The sequence below is a fragment of the Nesoenas mayeri genome (assembly GCF_963082525.1).
Source record: "Nesoenas mayeri genome assembly, chromosome: 15".
NCBI lineage: Eukaryota > Metazoa > Chordata > Aves > Columbiformes > Columbidae > Nesoenas > Nesoenas mayeri.
Genome location: NC_137559.1, coordinates 4,662,093 through 4,674,429, shown reverse-complemented (window position 1 = coordinate 4,674,429; position 12,337 = coordinate 4,662,093). Strand labels below are relative to the sequence as shown.

Genomic DNA, 12,337 nt, shown 5'->3' with positions numbered 1-12,337 from the left:
AACAGCGCCTTCAAAATGCCATGAAATGCACAGGATTCCAGTGTGAGCAGGGAAATACTGATATTGCCATTTGGTAGAGCATGGAAACGCGGCCATGAGAGTTAGAACTTGGAGGGAAGGTGCGAATGAAAATACAGCACAGGTTTTTCTCCTTTTCCTCGCAGACTAGAGATAAGCGAACACTTGCAGGTGCATACACGGTGTCCGAGGTCTGCAGCGTGTCGGGCGTGAGGCGCCAGATTATTCCCTTCTACCAGAACATTCACGCTTTAGTTTGGGAAACACGACAGGAACCGGTAGCGTCTTGTTTCTGAGAGAGCTTTTCTGATGGCCTCACTGAGGATGTCACATCCCTGTGTCAGGCAGTGGCTCCTGGGCCCTGCCATGGTGACAAAGTTGGCACTAAAGCAGCAGCCGGAGTTGCTGTGGGGTCAGAAACTGGGCAAGGAGCCCGTGGCACCCAGGCTGGGACGTGCCAGCCCTTTCCTTACGCAATTAAACTCCACCAGAAACTCTTCAATGAGGGCAGGGGCAGGAGGGACTCCGACTCATTGCCTTTTTCCTCGTTTAATTTAACATCAATTATGTCCCTCTGGAATCCTTTGGTCATGTTCCAGAGTCCTCGTGTGAACTAGTGCCATTTAGATGCCTTTTAATGACGTTCAAAGAGATTGAGGAACTGGTGGCTTTTAAAAAGGTTATTTGCATGATTTGCATGCCATTCCTTCCCAGCTCTGTGGCAGGTTCCAAAATCTGTTTAATCTTGTTGGTGATCTATGTTTGCTGTTTGAGGAAGAGCCTCAGAGTGATGCAAAATGTCCAATAAATACTGGACAGGTACTGAATATTTTTAATTTACTGCATTTAGGCTGTGTTGGGCAGAGATTCTCTTACAGATGAGTGCAGGCAGAGCTGTTTCACCAGAAATCCAGAACTGTAACCTGCCACGGTTTGGTTTTGGAAGAGCCCTACAGTCTTTCAATTCATCGCAGCGTAATACTGAATCCTGTTCTTCAAACAAATCCCACACGAACCCGTCTGCCTCTCTGCAGCCAGTTCGCTCCTTTGTACGAGTTGCAAGAGCTCTGCAGCAGCAAATCTGGGTCACACACCCTACAGAGGACAAGCGACTACGGATGACAAGAGCTTCTGTGCTCTCCGCCACTGAAAAAGAGACTAAAATTAGCTTCCGACTCTTACCCGAATTAAAAATTACCCAAGGGGAAAAGGACTAATTCTCAAAAAGACAACTGTTACGTCTTAAACCCACACAGTCTCAACCACGTATTACGCCAACTAAAGAAATGCAAAAATAAAAAGGTGGTAATCAAAGTTTCTGGGAGAAAGGGGATTCCATTTTCCCTGGTGTATCTCAGAAGGGAAATATGAATGAGGTTATTGGGGAACCCAGACAAGTGTTCCTGTGCCACCCTCTGTACAGTGCTGCAGCAGCATCTCGTCACTCTACCATCTCCAAAATATCACGTTTTCTCAAAATAAACATGAACTAAATGGGTCTTACAAGACCAATGACTGGCTTGGCTGCTGGCACAACTTAGTGCGGGATCAGCATTTTCCACAAGCATTTATAAAAAGTGAGGCCAGAACCAGAGTGTACGAATATCGCAAAGTTTCTGCCCGATGCCAAACGCTGTCAAGAACACCTAAATTTGTTAATACAGTTTTAAATCAAGAAAACAAATCAGATGCCTAGATTAAGGAATGCCCTCTGTTTAAGGTGTAATCGGTCATTTTGCAGCACTGTGTTTATAAATCCTTTGCAGCTTTGGAGACCACCTTCTCCAGCACAGCCCAGGTAGTGAGTTTTTTAATATCTGAATATTAAGGATTTTTCTCTGATGTTAAATGTTTTCCTAAGCAAGCAGGACTATATAGAAGGCAGATCACATTCTATACCAATAAAGCCTTACGAACAAAATGCAGCTAAAAAAATGATTGTTACAAGTGGCTTTTACATAGAGATAAATTCCTCTATCCCAGAAAACATTGAACAGCTCTGCCTGCACTCATCGGTCAGAGAATCCCAGCGCAACACAGCCTGAGTGCAGTAAATTTGGGTTTGGATTTGGATTTTGTGTGTGCCGTCTGGTTCGGCTCAGCCTCCCACAACCACTGTCCTTGGAGCTGCTTTAGCCACGATTCTGGCATAGATAAGGCACTGAAATTTGAATTACCTCCACACGTAGTCTTTCTCTAAATAACATCCCATAATTGCAGCCTGTGGGCATCTCTATCCTCAGTCGCAGCGATAGAAATGTTAATGGGAAAAACATCGCTGGTAAACAGCAAAAGAGATGTGTGAAGTCCTTGGAGCCTGGCGCTCTCAAACAAAATCTGCTTTGTTCTGGGGGACAGATTGGGGTCAGCTATAAAGGCAGAAGGAGAGTCAGGGAAGATGGTACCTGTGGTTTTGTTTCTGCTTTAAAATTTTAGAAGTTTTCTTTTTTTTTTTTCTTGGTTTATTTCGCATTTAAAAAATGCTTTTGTTTACCCTGTTTACTTTCCAACACCGTATGCCAGAGATCTGTAGAAAAACCTGGACTAATTTAGTGGAGAAGGTCGTGTTTGGCTTGAAGGTCCCTTTTTTAGGTCTCTCCGGGGACAGATTTAATGTTCATCTCAACAGCAGCGTAACGGAGATGGGGTCTGAGTGCTGCAAGTGAGAAGGGCGAACAATTCCAGGGATGTTTTAGGCACCACTAGGCAGAACTAGACTGATTTAGGAGGAAATGCCACGGAGGAAATAGTTCTTGTCAACGGATTAGTTGAAGTTCTGGTTATGCTGCTCTTGCAGACGTGTATAAATTAAGCTGCCAGTTGGCATCTGCCGCTGTCACAGTGCTATAGGTCACCCTCCCGTAGGATTGAGTCCGATGTCACACATAGTGAGGGAGCGTTTGGGTGCGGGGAGGAAGGCGGATCGTGCGATGGGGATGTGTACGTACCCCAGCACAGACCATGGGGACACAGCGTGGGCTTGGGGAGCAGCACCCAGCCTCTGAAAAACAGATATTGAGGGACCACGTTACACAAATAAAAGAGTCCCAGACAAAAACAGGTGCCTGTGAATGATATCGTGACCTGAATGGTCACGTGCTGAATGTTTTCACATGCTGGTGGTTCTTTTCACACCGGAATTCTGCAAATTCTGTCTCTGACTACTAAAAGAGGGAGGAGGTCTTGTTGATTTTGGGGAGATTTTCCTACCTCATACCTTGCCAACAGTGCAGCATCTGAAAAGTTTAAATGGGAATTAGCTGACATTTTCCTGATCCCCCAGGAATTCAGGAGCCTTTGAAAACCAGCCTGTCTATGTGGGCTGAAGGTGCTGAGCTTGAGGGATAATTGATTCTGTCTGGAAACCTCTGTGCTGGTCCCTAAAATCAAGAGGGAAGGTTTGACGTTGCTTAGAGTCTGTGGGGAAAGGTGGGACTTTTATTTTTCTCTTTGTTTTACTGGATAGTTTCAGCTCAGAGTCACTGAAGATGGGCTGAAGTATAGTAACTACTCAGGAAGACGTGAAAAGATTTATTGTATTGTTTTTTACTTTCCAGAAAAGGCCACAGATGGCTCTCTGCAGAGTGAAGACTGGACACTTAACATGGAGATCTGTGACATTATCAACGAGACAGAAGAAGGGTATGTACTATTTCAGCAAACTTTGGAAGGTTCAGGAACACAATCTTCATCCAGCCGTACTCGGCATGTGAGGAGGTGCAGTGAGACTGGGGAAAGATGCTCACAGTTTGAATGCAGTTTGCATATGGGTTTTCCTGCTCCTTAAACATTTCAGAAAACTACTGTATGATGCAGCACTTTCTGTGGTCGGTTGCTTGGGAAGGCTGGCATGACAAATGTATTATTGGAGAGGGTACTGAGTTTGTACGTCTGGGGTTCTTGTCTTCAGCGCGTGTCTCTTTTCAGTGCTGCAATGCTATGAATTGCAGCCATTTGAATAGAGAGCTTCTCCGATACATCTGCTTCGGCATCAGAAAAGCTGCGCTGCTCCTGGTTTGCAGGAGAACTGGTCGCTGGTCTGATGCTTTGGGCCTTTTCTGAGTGGCTGCCAATCTTTCCTGCTTGATCACCATCCCACCTTTTGGGAGGCTTCAGGCATTGCTCTGGCCTTGACTTGACTATGATATCTTGTCTTTTCGCATAATTCTACATGACCCTGGTGTGGTTGTAGTCAAGTTGTCTGAAGTTAACACACATGCTCATGTCCAGCTGGAAACGGTAACCGATTCCTTTTCCCACAGTATATGGTATGTGAAAAGCTGTTTTTTAAAAATGGTGTGTTTCTCCCTCAGCCCAAAGGATGCCATTCGAGCGCTGAAGAAGAGACTGAATGGAAACAAAAATTACAGAGAGGTCATGCTGGCGCTGACGGTGAGTGGGGGCAGGCTGGAATGCCTCAAAAGGGCAGAACCCTTTTCTTTTGTCATTTTCCCTTTCCTGGCACTCACTTGAATGTACACACTATTTACTTTAACAGCCACTGCTCTGCCCTTTTCTTCCCTCCGATTGCCTCCTTGCTTCCTTGGGCAGAGTTACTGGAAGCTTTGCATAGCATTTTTCTGACTCATTTGATTTCTGCTTTTTTCTGGGCTCTTTTTCATCCCAAGTACTGACTGAGGAAAGTTAAAGTGGCCCAAATGGGTCTGTGTCGCCTTTGAGTCTTTCCCTTGTACTCTCAGCTCCTTGTGTCCTGTTTTTGCACTCTGAGACAACAGCTCTGGGTGTATCTGCAAGAGAGGATGATGAACTTGCCGTATTTTCAGCTTCGTAAGTAGCTGATGCACAATTTCCCATGTGAATGGATCTCTGTAGGAGACTCACATTAATTTATGCTGATCTAATTTCACTCAATAAAGTGTAAATTATATTCTGTGCGTTTAGGCAGCACTGCTAAGGTGGGAGATAATTTGGCAGTGACCTTTCCTGCGATGACTTTAGGGCTTTCCTGGGCAATGCAGCGCTCCCGAGTGCGCAGTCTGAGGAATGAGCAGCGGTAACGAGATGGAGTTACACCGCTGTGGGGAGGCGATCTGTACGATTCTTTCACACAGCTCTTGTTGCATCTCCCCGACAAAGCGTGACTGTACTTTCTGTCTTCTTGCCATTTCCCATCCTGGATTGTCATTTTGACAGATCACTGAAGACCAAACCATGAGATTATCCATTGTGCAGGAAAGAGTGAAATTCATCAGGAATGAGTCCGTGTCATCAGGGCTGATGAAAGTAGCTGAAGTAGGAGAGTAATTACAGACTCCTCAGATACAGAGTCGCAGTGGTTATTAGGCATGGCTGTAAGGAGAAGTGACGTTTTGGATTTATCTCCATGCTAATCATGTTCTTCAGAGAAAAATCAACAGCTGTTCTTCCGTGGCAGTTGAATGGCAAGTGGAAGGTGCCTCTAGCGAGGTTGCAGGGGGAAAATGTGTCAAAGTATAACCCGTCAGAGCATTCACAAGGGAGTGTTTTGAATGAGTGAAGATCATTCACCTGAATTCCCAACTCTGAAACATGGCTTATGGCTCAGAGCAACCGAGTCCAGCTGTGTTCCAGGTACCTGGAAGCTGGTGGAGTGTCACAGCATGATAATATCTCACTGCGACAGTGAGGTACTATCAGATAGTATCTCACTGTGTCTTACCTGCTCTCGATGTGATGCTGTGTACTCAGCTGTTCAGCTGCACAGGTTGGGAAGTTCTGCTTTAAAGAGGAAGAAACTTTATATTTCTTTGCCTTGAAAACAGGCAGAGATAGATCACAAAAGTGCCCAGTATGTTAATGGTGGGTGAGTACATCTAAATGTATGTGTAGAAAATGAAGTTTTTTGTAAAATTAGGGAAGAAAAGGCTGAAGGGTAAAAGTCCAATTTCTCCTCTGTCTTCTCTCTCTCCCATCAAAAGTTTTAAAATAAAAAACAAAATTGGAAACCAACCACATAGGTGCTGTGTGTGTGATTAAGCTTTGCTCCAACAATTAATGGGGTTTTTTTGTGTGTGTAGGTGTTGGAGACCTGCGTGAAGAACTGTGGCCATCGCTTTCATGTCTTAGTGGCGAACCGTGACTTCATAGATGGTGTTCTGGTGAAGATCATCTCACCCAAGAATAATCCCCCCACTATTGTGCAGGATAAAGTACTAGCGCTGATTCAGGTACACAGCTTGTCTCTGCTTCCATATGTCGCTGCCTGAAATAAGGACTGTCTGCTTCAGTGCTACGCATCGCTAAACATGCTGTCATTATTAAAAATGTGGCTAGTTTTTTATATGTAAAAACAAACAATATATCCAGATTGGCAGGGAGGAGCAGGCATGCACATGCATAGATATTTTATCCAGGGAGAAATGTCTGGATTCTAGTTAAAGAAGTACCACTCTACTCCAAAGCAAGAGGACTTAATAAAAGATAAATGGATGGCTTTGCAATTGAACAGTCACATCTAGAAGCTGGAGACCTGCTTCTGTGATGGGCTTGTCATCTGCGGCCAGGGAATTGCTGAGGATCACGCTTTTGCTGGCAGTTGCAGAACACTTACTTTTCCGTGCCTGTTTTCCTGACCGTAAAATGGAGCCGTTTCCCTCCCTTAGAAAGCTTTCTGAATTCCTTTTAAAGATGGTTATAGAAAAGTAAATGAGCATTTAGGAGTTAATATGTTTTTGGTGTTTTTATTCTGGTTATTGTGCAGTACAAGTGCTCTGTCAGATCCTTGCCTGCAGTGGGGACGTTCAGCCACAGGCCCGGCTGCCACTTCTCCTTCTGTGCAGCACAACAATAAACAGCCACGTTAATTCCACAAGCCATTAGCAACACATGAGGAAACACTGGTGCCTGCCCGGAGGAAATTTGACAATTATAGGAAGCTTTATCACTAGGCTCCTATGGCCTATCACATACACCAGAGACTAAAAGACGCTGCGTATTTAAAATGATATAAACCTGCTGCAGTGCTTCTTGTGGGAAGGTACTTACAAATGCGCAGCATAGTTTTTGAAATATACTTCTGATTTTTGTGGCAAAGTATGCAGTTGAATTTCTGCTGGTTTATTTGCTATTTGGATACACGGGTAGGAGACCATCATTAGAGCATGACAATGTAAATGAGCAATTTCCCAACAGGAGATAGGCTGGGTGGGGGAATTAGGTGAGCATTGCATTGGGGTCTGTAGGCTCCCTTTATTTCTTGTCTCTGATCTCAAGGATTTTTTTTTTTTTAAATAGCATAAAAATAATGAAATTATTAAAAGTAATTATCGTGCATCTGGCTGAGCCCTTGGGAGTCTGCCTGCTTTGGTGGGAATGCTGGTGGCGGGGAGATGAGGTTAAATACTGTCCCAGAAAGAGCAATGGTGTGTGTTTCCGTACTGTTTGCTCTGCTAACGTGTTTTCGAGGGTATTGATTACACTGGGTCCTGCATTTAAGTGTATTCCCAGTCATCAACGCAACAAAGGTGGAAGCATTTGTAGCAGAAGCGAAAAGCCACAGTCATTGCCTCAGCATATTAAGCAGAGCTTTATCTGAGCCGACTTAGTGCACTAGAGCTAAAAGCCTCACTCTGTGTGCTAAGTGCCTTTTGGTATAAAAAGCCTGAGAATACTGGAAGTTGCCTGTGGGTGGGTTCTGTTGGTGTCTCTTGGCTGGAGGTGGTGCGGGACTTGGTTCTCCAGATTGCCTGACAGGTTTGGAAAAGTGATTTCAGTCACTCGTCTCAGCTGCCCTATGGACACGCTCACCCAAAATATCCCGTACATCACGACCACTTTGCTTAGCTTAGAATTTGCTCTTTAGAGCTCCCTGCAGTTGGAATTAAGTCCGTTCCAGGGGACTGATCTCAGCTCTGCCCCACTAACATTATATTTATCCCCTTCCACAGGCTTTTTACAATTTGGTATCAGGAATTAATAAGAACAGAAATGAGAGGATTAATAGCACAGGCCTGGCAGGAGGGAAAAAAGCTGTACAAATGGCGTATGTCTTCAGCCATACAGCTCCTGTACTCCTGGGCCTTTCTGTACCAAGGGCAGATAAAGCTGCCATCCCATTTCTTATCTAGAGACTTTACTGTTTTGAGGTGTTGGGCATCTTGTGTTTCACTTTCTCAACCCATTTCTCAGTGTATGTGAATTAGCATGTTTTACTTATTGCTTATCCTTCTTCACCTTGCTAAAAGGCCTTGGAAGTGTTCCTTGTTGCTGTGCCTCTGGTAAGAGCTTCCTTATCACCTCGGAGTTCATCCCACCTTACTGCCCAGCACTGTCATCAGAGATGAAACCAGGGGAGCATAGTAGCAGCACAGCAAATTCATCTGAGGGTCCGTGTGTTCAAAAAAGTGTCTGCCGCTGGAAAAACTGTCTTGTGATGGTCAATTCCATGATTTGCAATGGTATTTAATTAACCAGTTTGGGTACACTGAGGTGCCAAGTGGGATTTATACAGCAACATCCTTAAGTATCTACTTTTGATAGTCTGGCCCAAGGTCTTAAAAGATCTGAATTCCATCTCACCTCTGTCATACACTTGTTTGGAGAACGGGCAAGTCTTCTAAGCTCTGTGTGTAGCTCCTTATCCGTACAACAGAGCTAATATTACTTTTGCCTGGTTGATTTGTAAGCTGTCTAGGACAGGGATTGTCTTACGATGTGTGTAGGCAGCACTTAGGACAATAGCACCCAGTCCTGCTTGTGACCTCGGAGTGACACACTAATGGAGATAATGGAGCCAGAAGAAGAATACAAATGAAAGTGTCTCCTTTTTCCAGGGGAGAGAGTTGCAGAAGAGAGAATATATTAAAAAGGTAGAGTGCAAATGAGTTGAGTTCACTGTCATTAGTGCCTACAACAAAATCTATAGGAAGCCTGTGACAGGGAGGATGCATTAGTACATCCTCCCGGACACACAAGCCTCATTAAAAGTTGGGGGCAGCAACGCAGCATATTTTCACCTCTAAGTTTCTTTGATTTATTATTAAATAGAGCATCCCTTGCCTAACATTTTTCACTCCTACTTGCAAATAGGCTTCAAGTGGGGAACACCATTATGTAGAAGCATCATTCAGCTGACTTCTCGTGTAAATTGGAAATGCAGATAAAATGCAAGAGCAGAGTTACTTGTGTAGTCAGTACCTCAGTCAGAATTAGGGGTGGTGTGGAAGGTCAGTTCCAAGGAATCAGAACGGCTCTTTGCCGTCAGAGCTGTTTTCTCTGGCTCAAATCGGGCTGTTTGGACTTGCTCTGCATCAGAGCAGTTGATGCAGTTAATTTACTCTTAACAAAGCTGATAAGCAAACTCGGAATTGGTAGCTTGCAACTGATAATGGATTGGCTCCTGGGCACATAGGACAGGAAATGCTCTTCCTTAGAACTGAACAGAATAGGAGTGTAAGTTAAATATTAAAATTATTTCTTGTCTTGTTTTGCTATCTTTGATTTCTCTCCTCTCAAATAAAAAGTGGTTAAAAACAGCTTTAAAAGTAAAAATAGTCAAAGAACTAGTCTAAAAGGGATGACTAAATTAATTAAGTTCAGAGCCCACACACACGTCTCGCAGTAATTCTGCATCCACCACACTGATTCTCTGCCTCACATTTGTGGGGATTTGTGTAATGCTTCATTTTTAATTGTGTCATAATATTTCAATTTTTCCTTCCCCTAAATTTTTAATACTTGGCTAATTTCCAGCGAAAGCGAAAGGGGGTAGAGGCTTTCAAGCTGTTATACTCTCAGCAACTTCATGAGTCCAGGAGGCTGGTGAAGAGAAACACTTAGTACTCCTGCTGAAGGAAAAGCTCCAGTGTGAATTGAGGCCTTTTTAGACACTGGAGAATTCATGCGGGAGAAATATTATGAGTGTTCAGGCTGTGGGAAATTCTCCCTTTAAACTCGTTCTTTCTGACACACCGGGGTGTCTGAGTGTTGGATGTGCTCTGTAAGAGCCCAGGCTTCATTAGTTCAGCTGCTCAGGGGACTGCATGTTTCACAATATAAGAACCTCAGAAACTACCTTTTTTTTCATTTAAGTTTGGTCCAAATAAAATGCTGAAGAAAACCTGACAGCTATGTGTTTCCTTTGGCAACAAGCGAGGACGTTTCACAAAGTAAATCACCTGAGATTGTTGTATGACTTCATGAATTTTACTTAGATCAATTTAATCTTTCACACAGACTTTTTCTGGTGGGTCGTTGACTGTATACAAGAAGAGATCAGCGTTCAATCACTGCTGAGCAGCGGAGACTGGAGAGGATTTCATTTGCATTTACAGATTCGGATGATGTCAGGAGTCAAACATCGCTCCTGCGTCCTGGGTTCCTCTCTATTTTATGTTTGAGTAAAATGTGGACGTGACTGTCTTTTGTTAAGACAGGATCTTTTAGACCAGGTCTGATGATTACAGTTTCCCTTTGAAGCTGAAATCCATGAAAGCTTTTGTAGTCGGTATCTGAGGTCAGGGCGGAGCAGGAACTCAGTTTGGAAGGTTTATGGATAATCCCTTGTGTTTTCCAGGCTTGGGCTGATGCCTTTCGAAGTAGCCCTGATTTAACCGGAGTAGTGCATATTTATGAAGAACTCAAGAGGAAAGGCATAGAGTTTCCCATGGCGGATCTTGATGCTTTGTCTCCAATACACACACCACAGAGGGTAAGATGCAGCATTGCAGTCCCAGGGTTGTTTTCCCAAGATGTCTAAATAACTGGGTAATTACTTTTCTTTCCCTTCCTGTTTCTCTGAATTGGGCTCATTTTCTCACTCCTGGAAAGACTTTTTTAATAGTGAAATGGCATGTAGGAGAAGCATAATCCAGGTGCATTTGACAGGCTGATAAGCTAATGGTATCTCCTCCCTTGAGTCAAGCATCAATCTGAGAAGAGAGTTTGGAGGAGGTTTGTCTACTTGTACCAAAAAAAACAACAGACAATGCAACTAATTTGTTCAGAGAGAGTCCAGCAGGATATGTGATTGAGATTTACTTCTTTTGCTCAAAAGTGTGGTTGTTTCTGTTGGCGATAACCCTGAACCAAGGCCTGCTTGTCTTTTAACGGCAAACAGAGCCTGAATGTCTCACTGATCTCACGGTAACACATGATCTTTGCATCTCTGAAAAGTTCGGTCTGGAAAGTTGACAGAACTGCTGCTAAGAAGTAACTTAATGATCACAGGTGTTCTGATTATTCACTCTGAAAACTGAAGTTAATGAATCTTTGAAGTGGTAAATGCAAGTGATCAAGGACTGAAAGATTACAATACTTGTGTCAAGATTAATTAAGTTCAGTATCTGTGTATCACTCTTTTTTTGGTAAGCCTGCAATTTAATTCCTAATTTTAAATAATTTATAATTATTTATCTTTGGCTCTTGTTTTTATTTTGCTTCCCACTTTTCTTGTTAAGCTAAATTAACTTAAATGAATGTGGGTTGGGTCAAAAAATATGGGCCTGTGTTTTTGTTGCAGTTCTCTGTTTATGGGCTGGCCTGCCAGTCTGTTCACAGAACTACACTGACCTTTTCCACAAGGTGCAATTATGTTCTATATTTGAGCGTATTTGGCCTGAGGTTGCTGACAAAGCAAGTGCCGTCATAATTCAGCTTTTGAACTCCTGTCTTTCCGATGTGGCAGAGCGTTCCTGAAGTTGATCCTGCAGCAAATATGCACAATTCACAGCCTCAGCAAAGGATGAGCACCGGTTCTTATTCTTCATCTTCTCCAACGGCGTATTCTGCTCCTCAGGCCCCGGCTCTGAATGTGATTGGTCCCATCACTGCTAATTCAGAACAGGTATTGGGATAATGATCCTTCTGAGTGAGACTCTTTCAGCAGATCAAATTAGAAACCAATTTGCAGAGGAACTTTCATTTTAAGTCTTTTGACTTCGGTTGCGTTGTAGGTCTGGTTGTACTTAGCAATCTTTCCTCCTATTACACTGTAAAATCTGAGCTTTTGATTTGTATGTATGGCCTCCTAATGGCAGCAGTTACTAAACCTCACAGTCTGATATACAGTCCCCTCAGCGGTTGTGCGGTGGGTTAGCAGTTATTCTCATTAGCCCTCCTTCTTTAAAGGCACAGAATGTCTTGCAGATGCAGAATGTCTTTCTAACAGGGAGTTGTCTACATCCGTAAGACCCTTGCAAATGCTCTAATATAGGATCTTCTTTTCTCTCTGCAAAACTACTTCGGAGCCAAAGATCCTGCTCAAAATTTGTACATCTTTCCCCACACTTGAGTGAGGTGTGCAAGCTGTACCAAGGTCTGCTTTTAGCTGCTATTTTCAGGTCTCTTCCATACAAGTGAAGCACATCTGGATTTGTGATGA

General features: G+C 43.5%; 1 protein-coding gene across 2 annotated transcripts in view; it reads left to right on the top strand.

The window, feature by feature from the left end:
• The window catches only part of TOM1L2 (target of myb1 like 2 membrane trafficking protein), a gene marked incomplete at its 5' end in the record, with an annotated part of 57,485 nt that overhangs the window by 16,259 nt on the left and 28,889 nt on the right, over nt 1-12,337 (top strand). For both annotated transcript variants that reach the window (XM_080353714.1, XM_080353713.1), the window contains 5 exons: nt 3,576-3,660; nt 4,332-4,410; nt 6,036-6,185; nt 10,532-10,666; nt 11,642-11,800. In XM_080353714.1, the coding sequence (XP_080209840.1) occupies nt 3,576-3,660; nt 4,332-4,410; nt 6,036-6,185; nt 10,532-10,666; nt 11,642-11,800 (608 nt within the window). The remainder of the gene's footprint in view (nt 1-3,575; nt 3,661-4,331; nt 4,411-6,035; nt 6,186-10,531; nt 10,667-11,641; nt 11,801-12,337) is intronic.